Below are 27,081 nucleotides of genomic sequence, written 5' to 3' on the forward strand. Positions count from 1 at the left end.
CTTTTGTTGCTACGTCCTTTCTTTTCGGCGTTTCTCCCCTTGTTCTACATCGTCGAAGATGGGAGTTGACGCTGCGGTCGGGGCTTCAACCACAGCCTTCTCCTGAAGGAGGTTGCGCATCTGAACGGAGCGGACAAGATGATCAAGATGCAGGGCTGATTATGGCCCGGGAGACTTCGCGAAGACGGGTCCCATGTTATATGTTCCGTGAAGCTTTGTAAAAGTAGTTGAAAAACGACGTCTCTTTCCTTCCTTTTGATTGCCGTAGCGTGATTTAAACCGTGTTTGCGCGCAAGTACGCGTCTTGTCTTTAGCTATCCGTCATACGTGAACCTTCTTGTGCAAAAAAAAAAAAAAAAGAAAGAAAGAAAAGAGGCGAAGCTTCCCGCCTGAAACTTGGAGACAACCGCCATTCGCCGAGTGCGAGCGAGATGGCGCCACGATACCGCACTGCCGCAAACACCGAGGCTTTGCCAGGGCGCGTTGTCGGTAGGCTACTGCTAGGAGCGCTCATTTGCAATCAACAATTTTAGTCACCGCGCGCTTGGGGGGGGTAAACAAATAAAAAAAAAGTAACGAAAGATGGCCGATTGCGTTTGATACGCGAGGTTTGGCGACCCAAGGCGACACCGGAGGTACGAGAAACGGCGCAGTGGAGGCCTCCGGATTTTTTACCTACCTGGCGTTTCCCTGTAACATGCTCCCTCTACGTTTGGGACACGTGTTTTATTTTTATTTTTTTGCATTCCGCTCCTGCCGCAACGCGGCCCGGACGCTTGTCGGGAATCGAACGTCCGACCTCGTTCTCGGCAGCATAACACCCTATAAACACAGAACTCATCTGTTCCGCAGCCGTGGGTGCTCGCTAATGTTAACTCTGGACAATCCTCCCTTCACACCCAAATAGACAGCGGTCAAGCCAGGTGTCTCAGGTTGATTTCTTTTTCTTTCCTTTCTTTTTTTTTTTTGTTTTGTTAGCAAGAAGACCTCAGCATATTGGCAGCTAAAGGTCGGTAACCCCCCCATGACGTCCTCGCAGTTCCGCGTACGTCATTGCTACAAAGGCGGCAACAACAAAAACAACAACAACACTGAGATGAACGTCCCAGCTTGAGTCATACAGTATATCTTTGCTTCGTCGTCATACACACGCCGGCGCCCTTCACTACCGCAGACCTTTATTTGCAAGGCGCTCACGCAGTTGTTTGCCGCGCTGTTTTCTGCAGTCAATTAAGAAAACGTTTCGTCCCGGCTTCGCTTGCGTTCCGTTTTTATCGTTAATGCCCGCGGGATGTTTGCACGCTGGGAAAGAGTGACTCTGTGCTCACGCGCACGCGTGTTCCTTGCAGTTGCTTTTATTATTTTTATTATTATTATTATTGCTTTCCACGGGTGGCGGCCTTTTTGCTTAATTAATGAAAGAGAGCGCGTACGCGAGACGCGATCGTAAATGCGACGCGAGAGAAGGCGAATGCGTCAGCGCAGACGGGAGCATAACATGGCATCTTTTAACGCTGGCATTGTTTTTATTTTTTATTTTTTTCGGAGAGGAGAACAGAGATGATGTTTGCTGCTTGCTATAGCGCTAACCGATTCGAAGTTTTCGTACTTTCTTCTTAATTGATTTTACTGTGCGCGCGTTCAGAGCATCAGCAAATGAGACGTGCTGAGTAGTTTGCATTGCTGCGGGAAGCCGCTGTTTAGTATTCCAGCGTTACCACGGGCTTAAATATAACACGAAGGACTCTAGATTATCTAACCTTTCATGAATACATATCTGTCGAAGGCATCGTATCAGCCAGTCACGCTACCCCCACCCCGCCTTTGCTTCTTTCTTCTTTTTTAGTTAATAAAGTGAAAGTTACACTGAAACTATACTGGCTTGAATACCAATTAGCTGTTCCTTCCAACAGTGGACGCGCAAGCATGCAGGGTCTGCTCTTAAAATGGAAATAGCTTATTAGTATTCAAGGCATTCGCAGGCAGCTTAAATTTGGAATGAATTACGCCCGCCGATTAATCTTTCACTGCGTCGCGATTCGCATTGCGCACGTTCTTCCTCTTTTCCCACCAAACAAAAAAAGAAGACTTCATATCGCATACAATAATGAGGTTTTTCTCGTAATAGTTGGCAACGTAGCACATAACAAGCGTACATGTTTCCCAGCAGTTCCACAAACGCAAGTTCCATAAACATTGAAAATCCGATTCTTTCTCTATCTCTTTTCTCTCCTCACCCACAAGTTCCGGTTCACCAAACAAAACATTCACGTTAGAGATAATCGTATTGCAAAGCACTGAGCAAACTTTTTCTTTTTTTTTTCCCAGAAGATGGTTGAGCGAGTTGGCTCAACACTACGAAACTTGAATACGCAGGCACAACATGACACAGACAGGGACGCAAACGACCCACAGACAACAGACGTACGTCGTCTGTATGTCGCCTGTCTTTCTGCTTGTGCTGTCGTCTGCTTCCTAATTCAGGTTTTACAGCCATCTCACCCCCCACGCGCGAAGCATTTTAGCTGCAAAGGTCACATCAATTTGCCCGCCCTTTCCTTTTGCTCAGAGCGCCTACCGTTTACGGTAGAACTTCGATAATTACTCAAGAGAATTAACGAGCGGCCACCGGCTGATAAGTGTTCCATATACTTGGCTCGTCGGGCCCGATCGCAGACTCGCTATTCATCTTTCCCCTTGCGAACCAGTTAAGTAGCGTTGCTTCTTCTGTTGACAGCAATTTCCCGCGCCAGCTACTCTCTTAGTCCCAGACCTCTCCTAGCAAAGCACCCGCCATTTTTCTATTGGCGGCAATTTTCTGCGTAAACACTGCACAAGAAGCGGACTCGTCGTAACAAATACCAGTTTTCGCTGCCCTTATTTTTCTTTCTCTCCCTCCCTCCCTCGAAGCAAGCTACAAGCAAAAAAATATATATATATACATATATACATACGTATATATACAGAAAAGATTGCGTGACGACGCCGGTCGTGGCGTCCATTCAAAATTGATCGCCGTCCTACAGCAGCCGAGCGGCCATTCACTTATCCTTAATTTGCGAGAGAGTTCTCCCGTCCTCTCGTCGGTGCTACGGGCCGCCCGACCGCCGCGTTTACAACCCCGGGAACCGCCGGGCAAGCTGGAAGCCTAGCTGCAACGACTTCGTAGATTGGCGCGCGCTACACGTCGGGATTGGGGCAAAGGCTCAATATTATAACAGACCTCGAAGAACGCGACAAAAGAAAAAAAATAATAGTAATCATACGACGCGCCGGCGACACGAAGGACTCGGAGAAACGAGGGACGTAAAAACATGCGCTAAGCCTAACGACGAGGCACGGCCGTCGAAATACCCGCGTTTCGTCCGCTATTAGATGCGTGCAGGCTTGTGGAAGGCATGTGTGTACGCGAAGCGAATCGGCTCATTCGTTTGGGCGCAACATAAAGGTGGGTTGTTCCTGTGAACTTCAATAAAAGGTGGACAGATTCTTTGACCGAATCACCGAACCTGCTGGCAGTGACATCATGTGGAGAGAGAATTTCGGCGTCGCGTTATAAGCGAACCAGAGAGCGAACGCGGAACCTGTAGCGGATCTTTACCATGCCAAAAGCCCCCCTGCCCTCCCATACGAGAAAAGTATACTGAAATCCTTACCACTTGTAAACCTAAGAATCCGGTGCGAGAAACAACATTCCTGGTGAAATTATCGATAACGAGTGACAAAGACAGCGTTAGCGTGATTGAAATCAGCTCGAATATTGTTCAGCTTGGAAGCCTTCCTTCCTATAGCAACCAATCAGCACATGTGACTGGTTGCAATAGGAAGAAGCAAACAAGCAAAAGCGAGTCCTATATACACGTCAAACCCCAGACTGCGACAAGTACTGGAGCATTCGCACTGTTTCTTCACCACGGACAGCAGTGGCGATGGCTACAGCGAGCACGAGGTCGCGGGTTCCGCTTCAGCCAGGTTCCGACGGCGACGAAATGTAAAGGCGCTCGCAACACTTCGATTCAGGTGCACCAGAATGAACGCCAGGTGGTCAAAATCAATCCGCAGCCATCCAGCGCTACGACCCTCAGAGCCCATCTATACTGTGCAGCTTCGGCACGCTTTCAACCCCACAATCTACGGTCACAGATTGGCGACGCTGCGTTCCCTCTCTCCCTATTGGCTGGCAGCCAGTTCCAGCTTCTACAATACTGTACGGTATTAGTGTCGCTGGCGCTCGGGCTGCTGGCCAGCGCGGGAGTGCGCCTCCGCGGAGGCGTCGAATAATGAAATATTCAAGCATTTCATGGGCCGCGCGGTCTCTTGCTCGGAAGGTCTTTTTCTTTCCTTCTTTTTTAAATCAGCCCAGGAATGCCGACGTCTCTCGTAGTGGCCTCGTAAAGCACGCGCCAATATATAGGATGGAACGCGAGCGAGCGCGTACGCGTACAGCGTGTGTTCGCGAGACTCCCGAATAATTGCGCTCATTATCGGCCTTCATTAATCTCTCTTTATTAGCGCCTTTATTTCCCGGTCCGGGCGACCGGACGACGCCGTGTGCTTTTTTTTTTTATCAGCTCTGGTTATAGTTTCCTTTTAACTTTCCCTCTGTGTGTGCGTTCTCTCTCTCTTTCTTTCTCTCTTTTTAATTTTTGCCTTCGCCGACGTTACATAGTTTCGGATCAGCGGCTGTCCTCGTTTCATCTTTAATCACTCGTGGCATTTTTTAAAATTTATTTTTTATTAATTTTTTTTTTTGCGACGCCATATTAGCGGGTATTAATCGCGGCTCGGCAGACCGACGTTGTACGTCACTCTGCATTACGGCACGGAAATTTGAAACGCAACGATCAAAACAGCCGTGCCTCTGGCAGCCGCAGGCACAGTCTCTGCGTAACTAGGAAACGTGCGCTGCGTTCCAGTTCGAGCGTCGATTTTAAACACGCATGTTAGCGGCACATCGCGCGTACGGCTTCATGCACGACTTCGCTATCTTACTGGCTATCGTAACCTGCCTGAATTTTCGCCTCGACACAACACGACTGGCGTCAGTCGAAGGTGCGCGCGTAGGACTGATCTTCGTAGCTTGTCGACCGAGTGATGTAAAGGTAGCTCATAAGTCAATTATCAATGATTCGCCAAGTATAAGCATTACTGTTTTATGCGAAAAATGCATCATGCTACCTGTCTGCATTTCTGTCAGGTTATCGTTTTTATTTGTTTTTTTGTTCTTCTACCCTTTCTGTTACTAGGCGACGGTGACCTAGCCTGTATCACCTGGCTATTTTCGCCACTATATCTAGTATAATCTAGCATTTATCCCGCATTCCCTTTATCTCGTAATGTTAATTACGTGTCCCTGCGACGATCCCCTTCTTGTTTCCTTCCTGTATTCTTTCGCACCAATATTCCATTCGTCCCTAGCTAATCTCCACCGCTGGCCAGCTTACACTCCGACTGGCCTCGAACCCCACTGCTTCTGGAAAGCGGACGTTCTTTCCAGTTTTGGCTATGTGAATGTCTTCGCATTCCATTACAATGCACGGTGTCGTTTGCGATTGTTTTTTTTTATTTTTTTTCCCGCTATGCGTTTTACGCGTCATGCACTACGCGTCGCGGTTCACACCCCGGGTTCAAAAAAGAACGTGCGGTCCGTCCGCAAGCGCACTGTATATACGCACCGGTGGCTCCGCCGGGACACTTTTGCACAGCCGTGTTTCCAGCTCTGGTCCAGTTCCACGAGAGCTCCCGGGAGGTGGTGGGCGCGCAGTACTCCTCGGCGCCGCCGCCGCCAGGGGTCGCCTCGAACAATGGGTCCTCCGTGATCGCGGCTACAGCGCCACCTGCGGCGTAAAAAGTGGAAACAATTATACAAATATGAATGTAGCGCTTTTACAGACAGTGCGATAGTTTAAGATGTCGAAATGTGAATACAGCGAAAGTCCTGGAAGTTCTCTTCGGCTTTCGCTGTATTCCCATTTGGACGTTTTAAAGTCGCCTGTGCACCTATGTCATCGTGATCTTAGAACACAATGATACAGGCCCACAGCTGACTTACACATGGTGTTCTGTTTATTGTGTTCTAGAACCAGGAGGCATGCGCCGTTCCGTTCTGCATGCGGTAGGCCTTCATATCCATTATCCTGTATTCCGCCCCAGTCGCACCACGATCTCGTTAAGAACGAACACTCGCCGAGGGGCTCGAGGAAAGAAAACTTGAAAAAGAAAAAACGGAGGGCCCATTCCCTGTACTAGAAATTAATGTATCATGCCGTTACTTCCCCACTTTTTCGCTAGTACAATGTTTAGACGGGGCGGCCTTCTCAAACAAGGACCCCCGCTCGACAGGAAAGAAAGCACCGCCAGGCCACGCGTTCCCAGCTTCCCCCTCAAGTTTGTGTAGAAGATGCGCGCCGGGCGCGCTCGGAAGCCGGGAGCGGGGATGTGCTGGAGGAGCGCTTTCAAACAAAGCCAACCCTTTCTACGTCTCGACGACGCGGACAACTCAGCAGCATGAAAACGAGCAGCAAGCGGCCGGGGAGCCAGCCGCACCACTGCTCGCGCTCATACGACGAATTCTCTTCCGGCGACGAGACAGCGACGGTGAGCTAGTTGAACAGTCGAGACCCTTCCCGTTTCACTCTGCTTTCAATTGCGTTTATTTATGTTTAGTCTTTTGTTTGTTTTTTAATCTCCGAGAGAGCGCTGGAAGTATTCAGTAGCGGCGCGCTCCACGCTGAGCTGGCGGCATGCTCCGAGTTAAAGTGAGCACGACGGCGCAGGGCCGGTCGCATTTTTGGATAGACAAAGAACGCCAGTGTATACAGAGCTTCTGAGGGAGCGGGAGCGTATTACATGCGCGGCAGGAGCCGGCGTCAACGAGGCCTGAAAATCTAAGATTAGATAGATAGATAGATAGATAGATAGATAGATAGATAGATAGATAGATAGATAGATAGATAGATAGATAGATAGATAGATAGATACTTCCGCATTGTACCGGTGCGTCGACAAAAATGAAAAACGTAACATGCAACGCCTACTTCCTTCTAGCACTTGTAAATGCATCGCCCTTCACCCAATCTTCGCCAATTCGTTACCAGCGCCACCTAGCGACGCTTTCCTGCGCAAAAAAAAAAAAAGAAATAGAGGAATGGCCAAGTTTGCCTATGTATAGGAGAGAGGGAGGTCACAGGCTGTTAACTCCGCAACGTTCTGGACATGGTGAAAGCGTAAGCGCTGGGGCGAGCGCGCGAACCAGGCCACGGAGAAGAGGGCTCTGAGCGCCAATCTGGCCGCCGGGCGTATGCGCGTTTGCTGCAGAGAAGCGCCGAACGAACACTATAAAGCGTTCGCAGGACTTTATTCTTTCTCTCTTCTTGTGCACCACTGCGTGTTCCCCTCCTTTTCGAGCTGAAAGCTATCAACGTTTGTGCCGTGGGATCCTCAGAGTGTCTTTGCCTCGAGGGGAAAAAAAGGAACATAGGGAAGAAACGAGCGAAGGCGCGTCGCATAAATAATGAGCGTCGACAATGAGCGTGACGACGAGCTATATGGCGTGGCGCTTAACTCACTCACTTCCTCCTCTCTCTCTCTCTCTCTTCGGTATCTCACGCGTTGAGCACAGAGCCGCCGCCTCCGCTCAGCTCGGTTGAAATGTGCGCAGAAGAGACACTTACGTGGCACCATCACCTAGCGACCCCCTCCCTACCTCCCCATTTTCTTTTCCCTCGCACCGTTCCCGTTTTTTTTTCTGCCTCGGCTTCGAGGCCACCGGTTCGGCTTTCTCCCCCCCCCCCCCTGCCCCCCATTTTACCCCGCTTCCAAACCGTCGCCCATTTGACGACAATCTCGTCGAGGAACGGGAACGTCGCGAGCTAGGCCGAAGGAGGATGAGGGTGTTTAGCCTTGGGGCGACCGGGGTGCCGGCACTCCGGTGCCCAGAAACAATGCGCTCGCAATCTCGTTTTAATGCGCACCCGCCTCTCCTATCCTCTTGTTTCTTCGTCAGGCCCGAGGTGCTGCCACCAAGCGGCAGCGCCACCCAACCTTATTTCACTCACGTCGTGTCTCTCTGTTCGCTCATCGCTTCATCCCATTTGCGACGCCCTCTAACGGTTTTCGCTGGATGCATCTTCACGTGCGCGTGGAGTGCGGGAGGGGATGGACGGAGGGAGGGCAGTTTCAAGTCGTTTAACGAGGAGCAATGTGAAGAGCCTAAAGGAACGACGGGGCCCAAAGCCAGATTCCGAGCAAGAAAGAAGGCAACGACTGGAAAAAACGAAGGAAGCCTACAGCCCTTCGATCACGTCAGAGTGGAAGCAGTGAGCTGATTGTCTAACAAAACAGGACCTGCTGCCTGTTAGTGTGCCGAAATTTTGCTCTCTACAACGTGTCGCGTCGGCCGCGTTGAGAAGAAATAACTTCATAGTGTTCTCGTCTGTTAAATATCGGCACCAGGATGACAAATGTCTTCAGCGTCTCTCGCTTTTCCCGACAGGTGATAGTTACAAAATATCTCCAAATGTCTTTTGCGTGTGTGCATATACGAGTTCATCGCAACGGCCTTTATGTGCGCTGTGTTTCATAGCGCCATCTGTTTCGTAGTGTCGTCTGTTGCACGGCGTCGTCTGTTTTACCATCCGTCACGCACATCCATAGCTTGAACATAGGCACCTCTACAGCGTCGTCTGTTATGTGGCGGCATGCAAGTCTTAAGGATCCAGACGACGACCTCGTTTTATACACGTCGCGTCTACTGCAGACGACGCCTCGTAGCCTCCTCGCCGAAAGCGGGGCATACAAAACGGAAAGAGCACGCGGGAGTTCCCAGACAACGAATTACTAAATCGGGAAAGAGACGAAGCTGGGATGGGTCCAGACACAATGGGTGACGGCAAATATGAGGCTCTACCAGATTTCGGGAGCGGTCGAGGCGTGCATCTCCCAGCGGACCGGCCGGCAGTACCGAAAAACTGATCGAAGCCGATGCTACAGCGGCATACAGATACAACTTACGGACATATATCCACGGCCTCACTGCATGCGGCCATAGATGCGTACTGCGGACTGGTGTCGTGAGCCAAGCCGGGGCCGCTTATCGGCGTACCTCTGGAACAACACGCGCCCATAGACCGCGGAGCGGGGCTCTGTGCCTGCGTTTGTTACAAGCGCCAGCTCTCTCTCCCCTCCTTTCTCCGAAGGGAGGACGGAGCGACGGAGGCAGCAGCGGAAGAGATCCGATGACGCGATAACGGTCCAGGAAGAAGCGGCGCGGAACGCCGATCCGTTGTTCGGCTACAATGCCGAGGAAGCTTCGTTGGGCTCGCCACCCTCTCCGCCAACAACGCCCACCGCAGCGCCTCATAGCGTATATAATGACGCTGCGTACCGTTTCGCGCGCCTCACCCACTTTATGCTCGTGTTTTTCGCTTTCTTTTCTTCTTTTGTCTAAAAATTGAAACAAAAACCCGAACACCTCCCCGCGCGCATAAGCGATTTGTGAAAGTCCCTCCCAGCCCGAAATGCGACCCCCTGCCGCACCTTTGCTCTCGCCCGCCATGTATGCATTTCGAGAGATACGAATCTGCGAGAACGACCCGCCGCGCGTTCGAGGCGCGATATGCGGATACACACACACACTGCACGACATGTTGCTGTTCCTAGATGCTCCCCCCCCCTTCCTCCTCCACCCCCCTCCAACTTCGTTCTAGCGGCGATCGGTCGCAACTCGGCGGGGGCGCTTACACTGCGAACGAGAGAGTACAGAGAGAAGTCTTCAAAACACGGAGCGGCTTTGTCTTGAAACGAGATGGGGGGGACGGAGAGGCTTCCTTATCTTCTCGCCAACGTCCGCTACTCTTATCCCCCGCTTCGCTGTTTTCCTAATCGAGTTTCTCCTCTTCGTCGGTCGGAACAACACGGCCGTGTCTTTGATAGGAAGGCGAAGCGAGGCGCCCGATTTGTATCGGACCTGCCACTGGGGATACGCTTCGTGAAGAGAAGTCGTTCGTTTGTCTCGCGATTTGCGCGTGCGGGAGTACGTGACTTGCCCGTTCTGTCTTTGTCTCTCTCTCTCCCTCTCTCATAACGCTCAGTGCGCGTCGATATATATGCGGAAAACAGCGGGCGATCCTGTCACAAGTCTTTGAAACCTGTCGGTATCGCGGCGTCCGATCTGCCGATTCGCACGATACTTCCGCGTCGAAGTGGACCCGCACGTGGGCATAGCCTGGCTATTCTGGCCGGACGAAGGCACCGGGGATGCTTCTTGAGACGCCGTGGAAGGTCGTTGCTGTGACAATATATGGCGTCTATTGTACTGAGCAAGCGCTTTTCTTTTTGTTGCTGCTGTTGGTGGTGATTTGTTGCGCGTGTCGCCTGAGCGACAATATGCTATTGCCCGACCGCGCGGCTTCCGTGAGAAACTTGAAGTCGCAACGGTCGAACAAATCTATAGTTGGGCGGTCATGTTTTCGCGCAAGTGTTAATGCAACGGCCAATTAATCGCCGTATATTAATGGTCACTCACGCTACCAATGTTATGTCAAAGTGGGCTGACAGGGCGCAATAATCTCTTTATCAGTTTCAAGTCAAACTCGCAAATTGCACGACAGGGCCAGAGTGTATAATCAAGGCGTGTCTGTGTGAAAAGATGAACCTAAAGCAAACCTCGTAGCTTAAGAAAAAAAGGACTTCCAAGTGGGTGACTCGGCCCAACTTCAGTTTGATAAACTACTATGCAAAGTTGTAGCCAACAGGTGGTGCATTGGTGGCTTTTCGACAGTTGGCGTATATAGCGTCACGCTACTGACGAAAACTGGTACCTAAGCCTAACAGCCGTTGTCTACCCCGAGAGGACAAGCTGCCTGTTGTAGCAATACACCCGCATCGTGTCTTCTGCAAGATTCCTCGCCCGCAGATATCCAGGGGCGCCCTAATCACTATATTTAATAGCTATTAAGGTATCGCGTGTTCGGGCAAGTTGTCCTTTCCCAACACGAGCAGCCGGATATTCTCACCTGGCTCTCCCGTGGCGAACGGCGTGAGTTCGTGCCAGGGCGGCCTCGAGTCCGGCGTCGGGTACCGGTTCCTGTTGAAGTCGCGCGTGTCCGGCACGGGCCTCAGGTCGTCTCCCCCGACGTCGGGTCGCATCGGCGGCGCCGTGGTCGACGTCGGGCGCGGCGTCGTCGGCGGGGGGGTCGACGTCGTGGTGGTGGTGGTCGTAGTCGTGGTCGTCGTGGTGGGAGTTGTCGTACTCGGCGCGGGGCGCCTCGACGTAGCCGCAGGGCCATACCCGTCCTGCTTGGACCTGCGACCGCAAAAACGGAGAATGTTGCTTGCATTCCGAGCAACCGAGCAGGTTTTTCCCGTCGCACACAGTGTATGACGGGTGTCTGTTGGCTCCGAAAGATTCATAATCTGATAATCGTCAATTATAAGTTAAGGGTGATTTCCGCGCATTACATAAAGAGGGGGAGGGGTGTAAACAATGCAATCATGCACGGGAAAGGTCTCTTGCCAATACCGGGTGACAGTTTCTTCATTACTTTATTACGATTACTTGACTAATTGATAATTGATATTCATAATATAAACTGCCCCTGAGGCGTATTACACGAGTATAAAGGGTACAAACAACGAATTCAATATTACACATTTAAATACAGCTGCGCATTACAATGGGCTCCGCATCCGTGCGTTTGGAGTTACGCAACATGTGGGCTTTATGAAAAAGATGCCGCGGTTTAGAGTGCAGTCAGGTTGACTCAACTTCCCGGAGTTCTTTTAGCATGCCCAGTATAACAACTACACACACTGGTTATGGTTCTCTCTCTCTCTCTCTCTCTCTCTCTCTCTCTCTCTCTCTCTCTCTCTCTCTCTCTCTCTCTCTCTCTCTCTCAATTTAGCTTGTTTAACTAAACCCACGCGGCGGACCTTAATCAAACCGTAGACCTTGTGTATCTAGACGGTGGTGTGTCACAGGGGCTGGACCCAATCACGGCAGCTCTTCCCTGTACTGCAGTGTTCAGGTGTGAGTACTGGCAGTATTAATACCTGTGGATGTTGGGGACGTCGAGATCGGAAGCCCCCGTGGGGCGGTCTCGCGGGCCCAGCTGCTGCGGGTGGGAGGTGCCGTTGGTCACCGCTGGTCCGTGGAGCGGCGGCCTCGGGCGCTCCTTGGCGCCTCCAGATGGCGTCGGAGCAGCGGTGGCTGCAAAGAAGATAAAAAAATATATGCAAGTTAACGGTTGTTTCTCATTTGTATATACACGCGAATGAAAAGAGGGAAAGGGAGTGTGTTTTGCTGACCGCTACTTCTGTGTCCAGCTACCTCTGCTGACACCATGAACGGCATGACTGGTGCAGACACCGTCCTCAAGCTCGCACACAAGCTCTCCGCGTGACGTAATCAGCTTGGATAACTTTTTTTTTTTTTTTGAGGGGGTTAGCTCAGCGACCACGCGGCGGGTCATCGTATGAACAGGGGGGGGGGGGGGTGATGAAGTGTAAGATTCCGTGATGGAAAAGCTACTTTCTATGTACTGACAAAATTGCTCGCGAGGGCCAGACGCCCGATTGGCTGAAACCAGTACAATAGCTTCCACAAACCAGCACCGTTTTCGCGGAAGGATGTCATGCACGTCACAGAGAGTCGTTTATTTTTGCTATCGAACTCCCCCACAGTTCCCTCTCGCTTTTTTTTCTCAGGACTGTTCCTGGAAGCATCGCATTTGTTCTCCGGAGAACGAAGTGAAGCGTCCTATCCGCGCGCCCAACGTGCAAGGAACGCGCACAGACACACATGCTGCGTACATCCTACAACGCATTTCCTCATCCTTCAGGAAGCACTTTGCGGCCGCGCCATTTTTTCCCAGGCAGCCGCAGCGGCAACAGCGGCAGCGAAGTATTGATGCGAGAGAGGCGTTATGTCATTCGCACACTCTATTTGTTTCCTCACACGCGGCGCCTACGGGGGCCCCCCGTCGATTCGAGGCCGCCGCCGTGTCTTATCCTTTCTAGCTCATGTCGTCTGTACAGCCTATGGCGTCGTCTGCTGCCGTCTTGAGGTATTCACATTACTTTTGTTTTCTATATATATATATATCTCAATCTTTCCGGATTCGCCGAAACAAGCGGTAGAGAAGAAAATCTTATACGGTTCCACACTAAAGAAGTATGCAGCGCTGGAAAGGCGCAGAAGTGGCTTCTGTCAGTTAGGAGAGAGAACGTTCGGCGATGCACCGAATTCTTACGTGACGCAATGTAGATATCCCTCCCTTCAATCCGACGCCGTCTGCTGTTTCAGAAGATATGCGGACAAGAAACTAAAAAAAAAGGTGAAAATAAAAGAGGCGTGACACCACCTCGAAATCGTCTGTTTAAGACGTCCGGAATGCACTGCGGAATTTCACAGCATTTAAAATAAGACTGGAGATGAATACGTTGAGCGTTAATTATGGATGGTTCATGTCTAAGCGTAATAATGCCTATGCCCATGTGAAATCGGTATTACCGTTCTCCCGACCTTCATGTGTGAAAATTTGGAGCAGTGCAATGCGAATGTGTTGTCCATGCACGAAATTAGCGTCCAAACAAAACTCTTTTGCGACGAACGCAAGAAGACCGTGAAAAGAGCCTACGTGAGATGACTTGCTTGGTTGACTTATACGGACGAACGCAGTCCCATTTTCTCATGCGCGTCCGTATAGATCGCCTCTGCGCATAACGACACCATGCTGTCCCTGTTAACCTGCGCGCGTCTTCGTGTTTGGTGCGGCCTTTCTATACAACGAAGAACCCATACAAGAGAGAAACCACTCACTCAAATTCTTTTCGACGTTCGGCGGCGATACAGAGTCTGTGTATACCTCCGTTGCGAAACATGCCGTTCCGAAAGGAATGGATATAGGCAAAGCCGAAATGATATAGAAACGCATAGAGGAGAATGCGAACGGGATAAGAAAAGCTGGGCGGGCGCTTGCGGTCGGCTCAGCGCGCGGCAAGTCATCTCCTCGGAAAGCGATGAATAATAGAGACAAAAACGACGACACTGCGCCCGTCGTCGAGAAGACGGTAAGAAGCCCTTTCTCGACTATGCAGACGACGCAGACGACATCTACCGTCTGCGTCGTCGGCGTGGAGTGGGAGGGAGTTAGGCTTAGCGCTAGCCAACGTAGCAGACGACACCGGCCTTTCGCTCTTTCTGCCACTTTGTTTTTTTTCCTTGCCTTTCAACGTCGTCGCCGTCACTGCTCGTATGCATACATGCATGCATAGACGAGAGGGTGGGCCGCGGGTGGGAACGAGCGGTCCTCCGCTTTTATATCTTCTCGCCCGACGATAGCTTTCTTCGGCGCGCCGAGGCGCACTATAGAGGGAACTGCGCGCGGGCAACTTATATCCGTGATGGAAGAGCCGCTATATCGCGCGTGTGCGTCTCCTACCCATCCCGTATAAAGCCATATAGCTCCCGGACAGCACCACAGGCCTATAGGCGGGGCTGCAGGAACGCAGCGGTGTCGGTGGGAAGAAAGAAAGAAAAAGAAAAAGCCGAAGGAAACAAGCGTGGACGTCTGTTTTTGCCCGCTAAATAAGGAAGGCGTCGGGAGAACGGACAAGGTGGCGGTTATATAGGAAGGACAGGGGCGGAAGCCCCTGGATGGCGGACGCGAAACGCGTTTTGGCAGTGATCTGTGGCCGCATGTATGTGCTTGCAGCTGGCTCTGGCGGAATTGTCAATCTCTCTCTCTCTCTCTCTCTCGGCTGCTCCTATCGCCACGTAGCGGTGGCGATGAATCGGTCGACGACACTTCGTTTTGAGGGGCCGAATTTATGGGTGGGATGTGTGCGGCGTCGCGCTCGGAGGGATGATAACGAAATCGAGCATCGCCGAATTCTCAATTCGGTCCTCGTAGTGATCCGCTTCAATATGGTAGAGAATCAAAAAAGCTGTTTTCAGTCGGTTGCTATAGCTACTATCTATAGTGAATAGAGCAACCGCGGGCTTCGAAGGCTTACGCGCTCTAATAAACGCTTCTGGTGGCTGGAGGTACAGAACTAGTAGCTATAGGCGTAACTATACGTCGCTAACTAAACTTTACTATTAAAGACACGCTAAAGAGAAACACTCAACCATTTTATACAAGTGACCTTTTCTTTCACAATCGTCTCCACATTTTTTAGCGCAAAAAGAAAGAAAGAAAACAAACGAGGGGGCGGAGGTAACTATAAGAGGAAGAAATGACAGCCGCTCTTTCCTTTTGGATGTCATGTACGTGAACGCGACGTCACGGGTTTTACTATGTACATTTTGCATATTGCTGCGCACCCTGCTAATCTAGCTTAATGCTTTTCGGTGACCCTTCAAGATATGTGACAGACGGCACTCACTGTGTGTTCTTTAGCGGCGTATGGTGTAAAATCAGCGACTTCAGCTGATGGAACCGACGTGTTCGATCTGGTGATGATTATGTACATGCAACGAACGATCGTAAACTCTTGATCTGTAATTCGTGATTAGCGCTGTGCAGTTCACACATACTTTATCGTGCGCAACCTCCTTCGTGTAAAAAAGAAAGAGGGGGGGGGGGGCGAGTAGAATATCATATGGTAAAGGTGTCTGCTACATGGTACTGCGGTAGCATCATGACCCCAGCACCAATATTATAGCGGTTTAAATATCTCCGTAATTTGACGGCAACCTGAGGCTAACGCATCGACTATATGACAAGTAAAGGTTAAAGACTGCATAACTATTCCACGAAACCATCATTGATCCAAAGTTTAATTACCAACATTTTGCAGACGCCGCAGAGGGAGCGCTAGTCATAATTAGCTTTCGAATTATAAATCACTTCTCCTATACCGCGCAAGCCCGAATAGAATCCCCCGCATCGATCTGCCCTTTCCTAAACTTTCCAGGCATCGATTTTTGGAAGATCCGGCAGACGCCCAGTGATGACGGCGCCGAATTTCTGCGCCCTCACCTAGAAGACTTTGTAGTAATTGACCCGTCGAATTAGGCTAAAGGCACGTCAACGTGTCAGGACCGACAAATCGACGGCGCGAGAAGCAAGAAAATGACGCGGGGTCGGGATGGCTAACCAGACCAGGACCCGGCCTCCCAAACATACATTGGTAGGAGCGATATTGCCACGTCTGCTCGATTATAAGCCCCGCCGTTCTTCTTTTCTGCGATATATGCTGAAGACAAAACTGGACGGTTTGCGATATCGAATTGCAGTTCTAGGAATTCGGGGCGTTACTTGGAACAACCACTGATGTCGTAATCACGTACAACAGTCATGATAGACGTTATGTTGCATTTCTGTTGCCTTTATGTGCCACTGAATATACTTTCTGTTTAAATGCAATTTCATATAACAAGTGATTTTCGCAATGGATAACAAGGCGTGCTATAATCGGCTGCTGCCGAGACACGTAATCTAGTTGGCTAGCATTTAAAAGCGAGCCAGATAAGCTCGGTCGCACTATCCGGGCATTCGAAACAATTCGACACATTTTCTATTACTTATTTATTTTTATATATATTTTTCGGAAGTGCAGCGTTTCCAAGGCACTTGACTGACATGAAGTTTTTGCCTCCCCCCCCCCCCACATTTCAGGAAGACACCGACAAAGAACGCAAGAGATGCTTGCGCTTGATGACAAGTAACACGCGATAACAACGTGACGTCGCGACAACGTCACTGGCTCTTCGACGCCAAATTAAAAAAGTGAAGTATGCAGTTTTCATTTCCTGCGCTGAAAAGCGACCATTTAACGCCTACGAAAACACACGCGGCGTACTCTTTTATACCGATTCATTATTTGTCTTTAGCGTCGATTTAATTGAGAAAGATTGGCATAGAAGAGGAAAACCTGCTGACCGTACCCTGACTGTCTAGCGCGCGTCTGACACCTGGACAACCAGTCAGCTCTGTGGGGGAAGAGGAGACGCAAAGAGATAGAAAGGAAATGAGTACTAGGAGCTGGCTACCATGAGATGACCTGCAAACATTCGAAGGGATAGTTATATTCGAGCGCATGCGGTATGAGGAACTCGCGGCGAACCCGAACCCCGGCGTCGTCTGCTGAGCTGAGTGCAGGAATGCGTGTTCAACCCTGTCGACGCCGCGGGAGGGTTGGGGGGGTACCGGCGTTCAAACCGCAAAGCTTAATGTCGTCGAGATAGCCCAGCGCGCGGGCGGTGGGCAACGCATACCAGGTGGCGACCGGTGGAAGCGCGGGGAGGGCGGTGAAGTTTTTGAACGAGTCGACGCGTGGAAGGGAGAAGTGGCGCGCCGTGGGTTCGAGAGAGTATATGAGAATGCGGTCGAGGAGAATGAGAATCCGCGGTGCACCCTAACTCCTGCAGTTTCGATTAATCTCATCGGTCATTTCGAGATAGGGGAGGGGATCTGGAACAGCTGGAATTCGCTCACCCAGCACACACCTCTCCACTCGCCACGAACCTTTCCTGTCCTCGTCACACCGATCGAAGGAGGCGAGCAGTTTCGGGGAGAGTCAGAGAAGTTGGTTCATTTTCAACTCCGAAGTGAAGAGCGGCGAGGGGGTGTGTGCGTCTGTGAGGTATTGAAACGAGAACGCCCGGGGTCACGAAGGTAGTGGAGGAATTGGAGGCGTCATCTGTCGCCTTTGGCGCGGGCTGCGGAGGGCGACGCAGTGGATGACATGTTTAATACTTCAGGCAGTCTCGACGGGACCGTGCAGCGAAGCCGGAGGTACAGGAACCCGTCGATGAATGCGCGGCAGAAATTGTAGTTCCACCGACAAAGAACCCCGGCCATGCGTCGCGCGTTCGCAATGTCGTCTGGTTCTGCTTTGAAAAGCAGACGGCGCTGCGTCCCGGATGCCCGGTTCACAGTGTAAGAAGTAGTGGCCCCTGTTGTACAGTACCGGATCCACACCGTCAGGCGTCTTGCGTTTGCAGCGCCGTCTGCTTGTGCTTTGGAAAGCAGACGCCGCGACGCGTCCTCGGGTGCACTACGGATGCACGGTATTCTATAGCTCCACTATATATGCGTCGCGCGTTCGCAGTGTCGTCTGCTTTGGAAAGCAGGCAGCGACGCGTATTGGAAGTAACCTTACGTACGAAGTACCAGCCAGCTCTCTCGAGTACCTTGCTCAAGTTTCTGGCTTCCGCAAGGCTGTATACCGTTTTAATGAGAACGGGGTCGGAACTCGGGCCCTGACAAACCGCTTCCTCCGCTCCTTTCCCCTCTCGCCCTTTCGCTGTCCCCGTACATGTCCGGAGTCAGATTCTCCCCGTCCAACGACCGCGACGTCGACATCGGCGCTTTGGGGAACGTGGTTGGACTCTGCGTGCCTTCGCTCACTGCCGGGTGCATTCCCGAGCACCGAGCGAGGCCGAGCACTTGAGCGGAGTCCAGGAAGGAGAATGAAACGGGGCTCAGGGGCGAATGCGCGGGAAAGCCGGAGAAGAGGCTTTCCTCTCAAGGGGTTTCTCCCTGTGTGGAGCGTTCGGTTGCGGATCTTCTCAAGAGCGCCTGTGTGCAGCTGCGGCCTTCCTGCGAATGCCGTCCTTGTTGGCGCACGATCGAAGCCTTTCTTCGAGGAGCTGGACTACACACAGCGCAGCCCCGTGGTCACTCTAACCTCCCTCCGCCCTCCCCAACACAAACACACATACGGACGAACGCCCATTCCCGACTGCTTAGTTCTTCTTTCAGAAGAAAGTTCTTTCTCTCGCGCTGCCCAACACACCAAAGGTCACCGACTCAGTCGTGTTCGATTTGGTGCGACTTTCAATATTTTTCCTTTTTTTTCCCCAATATGAGGGCGGAAGAAAGATCTTGCGATAGCAATCAGGGCTCCTTCTCTCTCTGAGGCAGGATGGGTCGATCTGCCCCGGAGATTATTAATAACCATTGCACGACCCGTCGCGCACTGTTGCGGATGAACGTTAGGCGGAAGCTATAGGCACAATGCCGTTCGCCCGCGTAAGACGCCCGTTTTGCTCCATCGGCGCGTTCTTATTTCAATATACGCACTTCCGAGTTGACGGAAGCTCTGGTTTCGCGCAAGTCTGCTCATTGATTGATCTCCTTGCCGGCATACAACTCGACTGTATTGAACGTTCACGAGACAAGAAAGGCTAAGTTAGGACAAAATCCGCTCCTGAACCTGCATGTCCATCCAGGCAATGCAGCCTACGCGAATATTTTTATGCCCTCTGGTTGAACTCAATCTAACGGCGCAAGATGGCGCCACGGGCGCTGCCGTTTACATCATTCTGCAAATGGTGGTAAAGCTCAAACACTCTACTGGCAGGACAGACTGTCACTTACCGAGTACGCAGTGGTACTGCATCTCCAGGTACTTGAGAGTACCGGGACAAGGATCCCCGAAGAGACTGCTGGACACGTGCGTACCGCAGCTTGACTTGTGTGCGCACCTGGAAGGATTTAAGAAAGCGATGATGTGGAAAAGTATGCGATGGCAACGCGAAAGCAACTAACTCTGCGCAGTGATGCTTCAACGTGCCACGACTTCTTCGGGGCCAGCAAGCCACCTAAACATGCAATGCACGCGTCCGCACAGAAGTCTGAGAACTTCCCTTACACGGCCCTCGCACACCCTATTACAAGTATAACGGGATCAGAGCAGCAGGCACCTTTTCTTCTGCTATCATGTATACGCCGAATGTGCGTATGCATGTAGGTATGCATTTACTTTCTTTTCGGTCCGCTATTTAGATTGACCGCTTTATTTTTTTTTTAAGGTTGAAAGTTGTTGGCAAAGTTTTCACCGACGTTTGCACAACGAGTAGTTGTTTGACGGCGAAACAAATGGAATCCGAGTCGATACCAAGTGAAGAAAAAGAGAGAGGCACTTGTTGGGAATGAAGCACTAACTAATTCAACTACAACAATGACATGTCAAGGTCTCAAAAGGCCGACTCGAACTTTCACAAACGTGGTTTTAGATAATGCGTCTCTCGCGTTCCAAGAACAAAAACGGAAGAAGCCTTGTTTTATGTTTCTCCCCTTTCTCCGTGGGTTCATCACGCCTGTAGCTCCCGTGAGAGGAACGCCGCCGCCGCCTTTCCGGCCAATGTATACGACCGGCGTGTCACCTGCTCCCGCAACCTCATTTGCAAAAGAGCGAGCCTTTCTCACCTGTCCTGCATGATGAGGAACGACTTGTAGGACATGCAGTTGACGCTCCAGTCGAGCCGACCGAAGTCGTTGCAGATGCCGATGCTGAGCCGGCCGTAGTTGGCGCGTACCAGGTGGATCTGGTAGTTGTCCGGGCACGATATGTTGAGCTCACGGCCTTCGCATGTGTACTCGGTCGTGTAGCGGATGCGCTCTGCACGGGCAAAGAAAGAAACGCGCAGGGCGATTAGGAACAGCATACCGGTTCTACAACATTAGCGGCTTATATATGTATCACGCGACGGCGTTACAGTTAGTGGGTGAGAAACAGGAGGGAACTGACAGCCCAAGCGAAATTTCACGCAAGACTGTCTCTCGGAGTTTGCGAAATGCACCGCTGAAGTTAACGAACGTTATGTGGGCAATATTAACGTCTACGCTACTAATAAACCAGTAGCAGAAACCTTCATAAACAGCCTATGGGAGTGCACATAGACGTTATTCGGACTGTCGCATACGTAAAATGCACGTACAATGCAATTGGTTATAAAATGTGTGTGGAGTGCACAGTAGACGGCTATATGGGATAGACTATACGGTCTTCCTATATAGTGGTTATGCCGATATACTTTAAAAGCTATTGCACACACGTACGGTAACCACATGCATTCTTAATCTACCCACAATACTAAGTATGCACTAATTTTACGTGAGTCAGCGCTGTTTTCACATACTTGCCTTATATTAGCGCTTTAAATCTGAGCGCATATATACAACGAAAGCTGCACGCAATAGGCATGGCGCTTCCACCAGCAGCACAGAACAACGAGTTGTTAAGGCGCGCAACAACGCAGCACAAATATAAAGCGGAGCAGAAAATGAAAAAAACTAATGCATCAGCCACCAGCTATAACACATGCACGCGCTTCCACAACAGCAGGACAAAGTGCTGCTCTTTTTCTTTTTTTTTTTTTCGGCTGTATTGCACGGAATTGCCGCGAGCTGCAGGCGTGACCGCATTCAAGCATGACAAAAAAAAAAAAAAAAAAAGGCTCGTGCGCCTGAAAGACAAATAACGATCGAAAAGGGCAGAGGGGGGGGGGGGTGAATAAACGTCACTCGTAATTGTTTCGTACACAACAACCAGCAACCCACGGCGAGGACGAGTCTTTCTCTTAATCAAAAGGCGACACGTCGTTTCGTTGCTCAATAGGCTGCAGGGGTCCGATTGTCTGCCTACATCACACCGAGTGCGCTACGAAGAGAGGCCCTGCTCCGCCGCGCTCCTTCTCGCTTTCACGCATCATCACAACATCGCGAGCGGCGTCGATCACGACGCCGGAAGATTGCCTGGTGCGATAGCGCCACCATACGAGAGAGGCGGGAACTTGGGAACAGTGGCGGTGAGGGGGTACGAGGAAGGGGTGTAGACCATTGAACGAACGGGTTGTAATTATACGCCTACAGAGATACCGCCACTTCGCGCGAGTCTTCCAGCTGACCCGTGCATCGGATCGTCGTCGGTTTCCTTTCTCTCGTGAAACGACGCGTTGTGTGTATGTAGTTGTTGCTGCGGACGCTGCCTAGCGCGTTGTTTACGCCGTCGTTCCTTGTTGTAGCTGTTGTACAGCGTATATCGCTGGCGTCGCGCGCAACGCACAGGGAGTAAGTTGCGGGTGAACGAGGGTTGTGTAGTTGTGTTGTTCGGCGCGCGGCGGTATAGATATGCAGTGATGGCCTACTTTAGGCTTCGCCGCGAGTCCGCCGCTTCGCGTTGCGCACCGTTGGGAGATTATATGGTGCGCGCGGAAGCGAGCAGGTGGACGTAAATTACTGTGTAGCTGAACCTTTTTATTTCAACGTTTATACGTCAGTTTCTTTTTCACAGACCAAAAAATGTTCCTCTACTGAAGAATCGACAACTTGGATAGTTGCCAAGTTTAACGATTCAGCTTTGACTTCAGCAGCGCTTCTGTCTTCCAGGCGTCCCTCAAATCAAATACGCTCCTTCGCAGTCTGCAGCGATTTCTATGTCAAGCCAACGGCACTTTCTAGGCCCAGTAAATTGCGTCTCAGTGAACTTTTCCTATGACAGCGGCGATAATAGGCGATTTCTTCGACGCATACTCCGGCACTGAGTGCCATTTTCATTCCCTTAAGTTGCCACAATAATAGTCTCGCGTTACGTTACGCGTTTTCAGCACCGTCGTCTGCTGACACTGTTTCGGAGAGCAGACGACACTGCGCCAGAAATAAGGAAAAATGGAACTCAGATTACACATACGTCGCTAACATCAGTAAGTTGCCGCGGGACCTTGCCGAGTTTACTGTGGTGGATGTGTCGTGCTTACGCGTGACTGAGCCAGTGCTACGGTTGCTTGCGAGCTCCCGTGACAGGTCACGTGGCAGCGAATTTAGCATTTAGACTGCGAAACTGTATTCCGTTTACTTCCCGCGTGTATACACGGCTGACCAATACAAAATAGGTCATCTTATTTGCAGTCAATGTCCCTGGTCGTCCTCCGCTGAGCGCATGTCAAATTAGGAGGATCGAATTCGCACTTCTGCAACGATCACAGATACAATCTTTAGTAGTTTTGCGACCTACCCAGCGATCGAATGAATTAGAAGCGCGATGAATTAATAGAAATGAAATCAACATTCGTTGTGGGACCCGTGTCCTGTACAGTTTTGTAGCCAACTGTACATATTTCGTATAGTCGGGGGCGCCACTCGGCGGCCTCTGCAGGTACTAGTCAACAGCAGGAAAGCTGTTCCGGCACAACAAGCTTATGTTCTGCATTGTTGCGGCTATAGCGCTTCTTAGTGTGTGTAACTTCTACAACGCTGCCCTCATTTACATCGACGCGGTTGCGCCATTAATCGCGGCTGCCGTTTGTTCTAACTCGGCTTCAGCTAAGCCGCAGGTCGCTGGACAATCACCACCCATTATACATGTTCCTTCTCGCACTGCACTACCTGCACCCTACAGAAAGATAATAGACAGGCTCGCTAACAGATTCTAACCGGCTCGCTCGCTTGCATATCCTGGTTATACGGTTGACACATTAACTCGGCTGCTTCTATTACAATACTGAACGCACTTATTTAGACACGGGGAGGGCATTAACGCACCGCTGTGGTTTGTGATCAGTCGGCTTCAGTTAGGTCCTCCCTGCGCCCCCCCCCCCCACACACACTCTTCGAACCCCTCCCAATGACCTCGTTGCATACAGCTTAGGCGTGAACACGGCGAAGCCCGCCATTTTCTCGGCATATGTCTGCCCGTGTACTGAACGTACGATCATCTGTGATTCAATCAATATAACCGCCGCCTTGCGAGCCCCGATGCATCCGTGATGTGCAGTCGAAACCGCGAACGATCGGATGGAGTGCAAACTTGATTTCCGCCTGCAACCCGGCCGGAAGTAATAAAATGAAGTAAGAACGAAAGCGCGCGCAGAGGCGGAAGCACCGAGGGAGCAGTCGGGGAAAAAAAAAGTCGATCACGGTACTTCGACGCACGCGATGGCTACACACGTGCTACATACATCCGCGACTTCCTGAACCCATTGTTGCCTCATCATCATGTGGCGTAATTCACGGTGTCTCGTTTATCGTACGAGAGGCCATCTATCGGCCGGTGTGAAGGTGCAGCGGCGAGTTGGGAGAGCCCTACTTACTCCGCTCTCCATACTATGACCGTTAGAGGGGGTTGGCGGGAATTGACGACCAAAGTAGTAGTGGCAGACGGCCGGTTAGCCTTGTGGTTGAACTACAGCCTAGGTCGGTAGAGGACGTCCGAAACGTTTCACAGTCTCGGCATGCAATGAATCGGTTGATGCACTGGCATACAGCGCCACGGAATGCTAAAAAAAAAAAAAGAAAAAGCCCACCCTGCCTATACCTGATTGTGACCTCACTGACGACTTCGGCAAGTGTCGACGGTTTTTCATTTGAAGTGCCAATCGTGAATTTCATTCTGGGTCAGCGGTCGGTCGTCACTCGATCACGCTGCTGCTTTGAACGGTGTGGTGCGCAAACTATGAACTTACGAGGAAAGAGGGAAGGGAGAAGCGGCTATATAGAGGGCGCCGCACAACAAACCGCACAGTGCGAATAGGTCGCAAGGCAGAAATGGCTTACGGCTGTCACTGCCGTAATCATTATTATTGTTACTTTAATTTTTGTTTCAGGGTTGTAATTTTTTTGTTCTTCTCTAGTCTGCGGTAAGTCCATTCTGTAACGCGCTTTGGGCCACCCCCAATTGCGTCCCTCGCCCCATCGCACACGCAGGTGTCGAACGGGAGAACACGGCAGGCCTGACAGGTTGACCCCCTCCACGCCGAAAGCGCGCGGCGCCACACATTTAAGAAGCGCATCCCGCTGTCTCCCGAGGCGAGTCGCCGATTTCGGGTGCACCCATTCGCAGTTCGGTTCGGAACGCGCCACGCGAAGGCCACGACGACCTGATGTTTCGGACAACGAAAAAAGCGCAGAAGAAATGTGGCGACGAGAAGAAGCCAACTACAGTTGAAGCCCGACGACTGAAGTTCGTGCTGTTTGTGTTTCCGCGTTAGTTGCGGCTGCCACTGCGATTGTGTGTGTCCACAGAGGCGCACCAATGCTTTGACGGGCTTAGTATTTCTCGTCTCGGTCGCCGCTACCAAAGAAGAGAAGTCGCGGGGCGCTACGCACTGCCTCAGTTCGACGAGTCCAGCTTCTTGTTGTTGCTGCACCGACTACTCTTGCGGCCACGCCAACGGGTTTTGCCGACTGACCGAATGGATAAAGGGAGGAGGTCCCAATTGATTGACGCCAGTGAACATCGCGGTCGCTCTTAGGGGAGGGGAGGGTCTTTGTTTAGTAGCCGCAAGCTGTATAGCAACGTGCACAACGCGAACACGGCCACTCGGTGGCAGCCCAGCAGAAGCGTTCTCCGGCCAACTTCCTCAAACTCGGCTGCTGGACGAGAGGGACCACGAATGATGCGTTATTGGCCGTGTAACGACGGACGAACGAACCCGTCAACGCCGCCCTCGCTCCTGGCTTTTTGTCTCTGATTGAGACGGCCGCTGTTATGGCTCGCGTCGCGAACCGTTTCGCCTCGTGTTCGAAGAGGTGCGCCTGTAGGTGCGCTGCGCTCCCTGCCTGCGCGCGTTTTCAAAGACAATGAACGAGGTGAACCGCACCGCGGGCGTCCTTTCCTCCCAGTGTTTTTTTTTTCTTCTTTCTTTTACGCGTCAAGGGGCGTTTGCTTCGGCGGTTGCACACGGAGTGCGTAGCGAATCGGGGTCACACATCGGAGCGCAAGTCGTCGTCGTCGCGGTCGGCTCGCCTTTGGTCTGCGCTACACCGTGCCTGCTTCAATAAGCAGGCACCGGTCGTTGGTGCACACCTACCGGTGCGTTCGTTCGCTGCTTCCCCACGAAAAATGACAAGGCGCGCGGAACGACGATCCAAGCGAACGCGATTACAGGCTTGCGGTGGTGCTGCCCTCTATCCAGTGTACGTGCCTGTGCGTATGCGCACGCGCGTGTATGTGTTTTTGTGCTTGCGTTCGTGCGTGCGTAGTCGAGTAAGTGCGTACGAAACCCTGCATAACGACTTTCCCGATTAATAACGTGCGTGCACACACACCACGTGTTTCGAAAAAATTACAGATGCTGGCTCCGCTTATTATCGCCCCTAATATATTCGCGCAGAGCAGCGGCTGAAGAAACGTTTCGCGTGTAGCTCTTAGGACAGCTTCCGTAAAATTTAACTGTCTTGTCTAGACTATCGTCGATCGATTGACTGACGCCCTATACCTGAGCTACGCGGGCGCTAATGGAAGGTTCCGGGTTAGTGCCGACCGAGCGTGCTCCTCGAGGCTCCGTGTACAGGTTCTATCTTTCCTCTCTTTTTCTTTCTGCCTGTATACTTCACGGCGAACTGCGCGCGCCGCGACGGGGGAATCGAACCCGCAACCTCGTGCACAGCAACGGGACGTCGTGCCCTCTCTAGAACCACCACAGCGGGCACCATCGGCTTTCATCACAGTATTCAGTCCTCGTGCTTGGGTATGCATGCGTGTGCGTGCGCCTGTGTGACGGCGCGGGGGGAGGGGGGGGGCGGCGCCAGTATTAATAGGGAACGGCTACACGCGCTTCGTGACCTGCGAGGACGGGTTGGTGCACAGCCGACGGCGCTGTAAGCCCGGCGCTACATACACGTGAGCTCTTCGTCGTAACATCGTGCGAACGCCCTTGGCTGCACGGGATGTGTAGCCACGGCTGATGACCCCGCCATGCATGTGTGTGTGTGTTCATGCGTGCGTGTGTGCGTACGCTGTCATTCATCCTTATACGCGCACTTCCACAGGCATAAGCATGCGAGCTTTAACCTTTCCTCGCTACGCAGTCGTTCTTCTCTTTCCTTCCCTCCCCTGTCGTCGTGATCACGATCTTGCGGAGCCCCGCGGCAGAACCTTAATATAAACATCACTCAGAGCTACCGTAATATATAAGCTGCGCCGAACGTAAGCGTCCCGCTTGAAACCGCGGCGCGGTCGCGTGATCTGAATTTAAGAGTCCGGACTGCACGACTTTTCCACTTCACCCCGTAGGGATGGCGGTCTTGATCTCTATACATGGCGGCGGCTCTGTTACCGAGCCCGAGGTTGCAGGTTCGATTGCCGCCGACATACATAAGGGTGGTGGGGGCCCCGATACGAAGCCCCAGTTAGCTAAAATAATGCGGCGCGTAAAGGCGTCTCTTAGAAACCGCCCGTTACCACTAGAACGGCAAGCCCCACCAATCCTACATTTTCCGTCGCGAGACATAATGCACCGAACTGCTCCAAGCTCGAACTCCGAGTATACCAAGGCTAATTTGCCACAAATAGAAGAGCCTGCCATTGGCTATGAACGTTCGTTCGTTCTGTTGTTTGTTTGTTTACGAC

The 27,081-nt window shown here is 51.6% G+C and overlaps 1 protein-coding gene across 6 annotated transcripts in view; it reads right to left on the reverse strand.

Moving 5' to 3' along the window:
* The window catches only part of LOC142560123 (latrophilin Cirl-like), an 848,550-nt gene that overhangs the window by 16,918 nt on the left and 804,551 nt on the right, over positions 1-27,081 (reverse strand). For all 6 annotated transcript variants that reach the window (XM_075671956.1, XM_075671952.1, XM_075671953.1 and 3 more), the window contains 5 exons: positions 20,160-20,352; positions 19,329-19,435; positions 12,052-12,208; positions 11,016-11,305; positions 5,676-5,837 (listed from right to left, as the gene is read on the reverse strand). In XM_075671956.1, the coding sequence (XP_075528071.1) occupies positions 5,676-5,837; positions 11,016-11,305; positions 12,052-12,208; positions 19,329-19,435; positions 20,160-20,352 (909 nt within the window). The remainder of the gene's footprint in view (positions 1-5,675; positions 5,838-11,015; positions 11,306-12,051; positions 12,209-19,328; positions 19,436-20,159; positions 20,353-27,081) is intronic.

This window comes from Dermacentor variabilis, chromosome 10 (assembly GCF_050947875.1).
Source record: "Dermacentor variabilis isolate Ectoservices chromosome 10, ASM5094787v1, whole genome shotgun sequence".
Classification (NCBI taxonomy): domain Eukaryota; kingdom Metazoa; phylum Arthropoda; class Arachnida; order Ixodida; family Ixodidae; genus Dermacentor; species Dermacentor variabilis.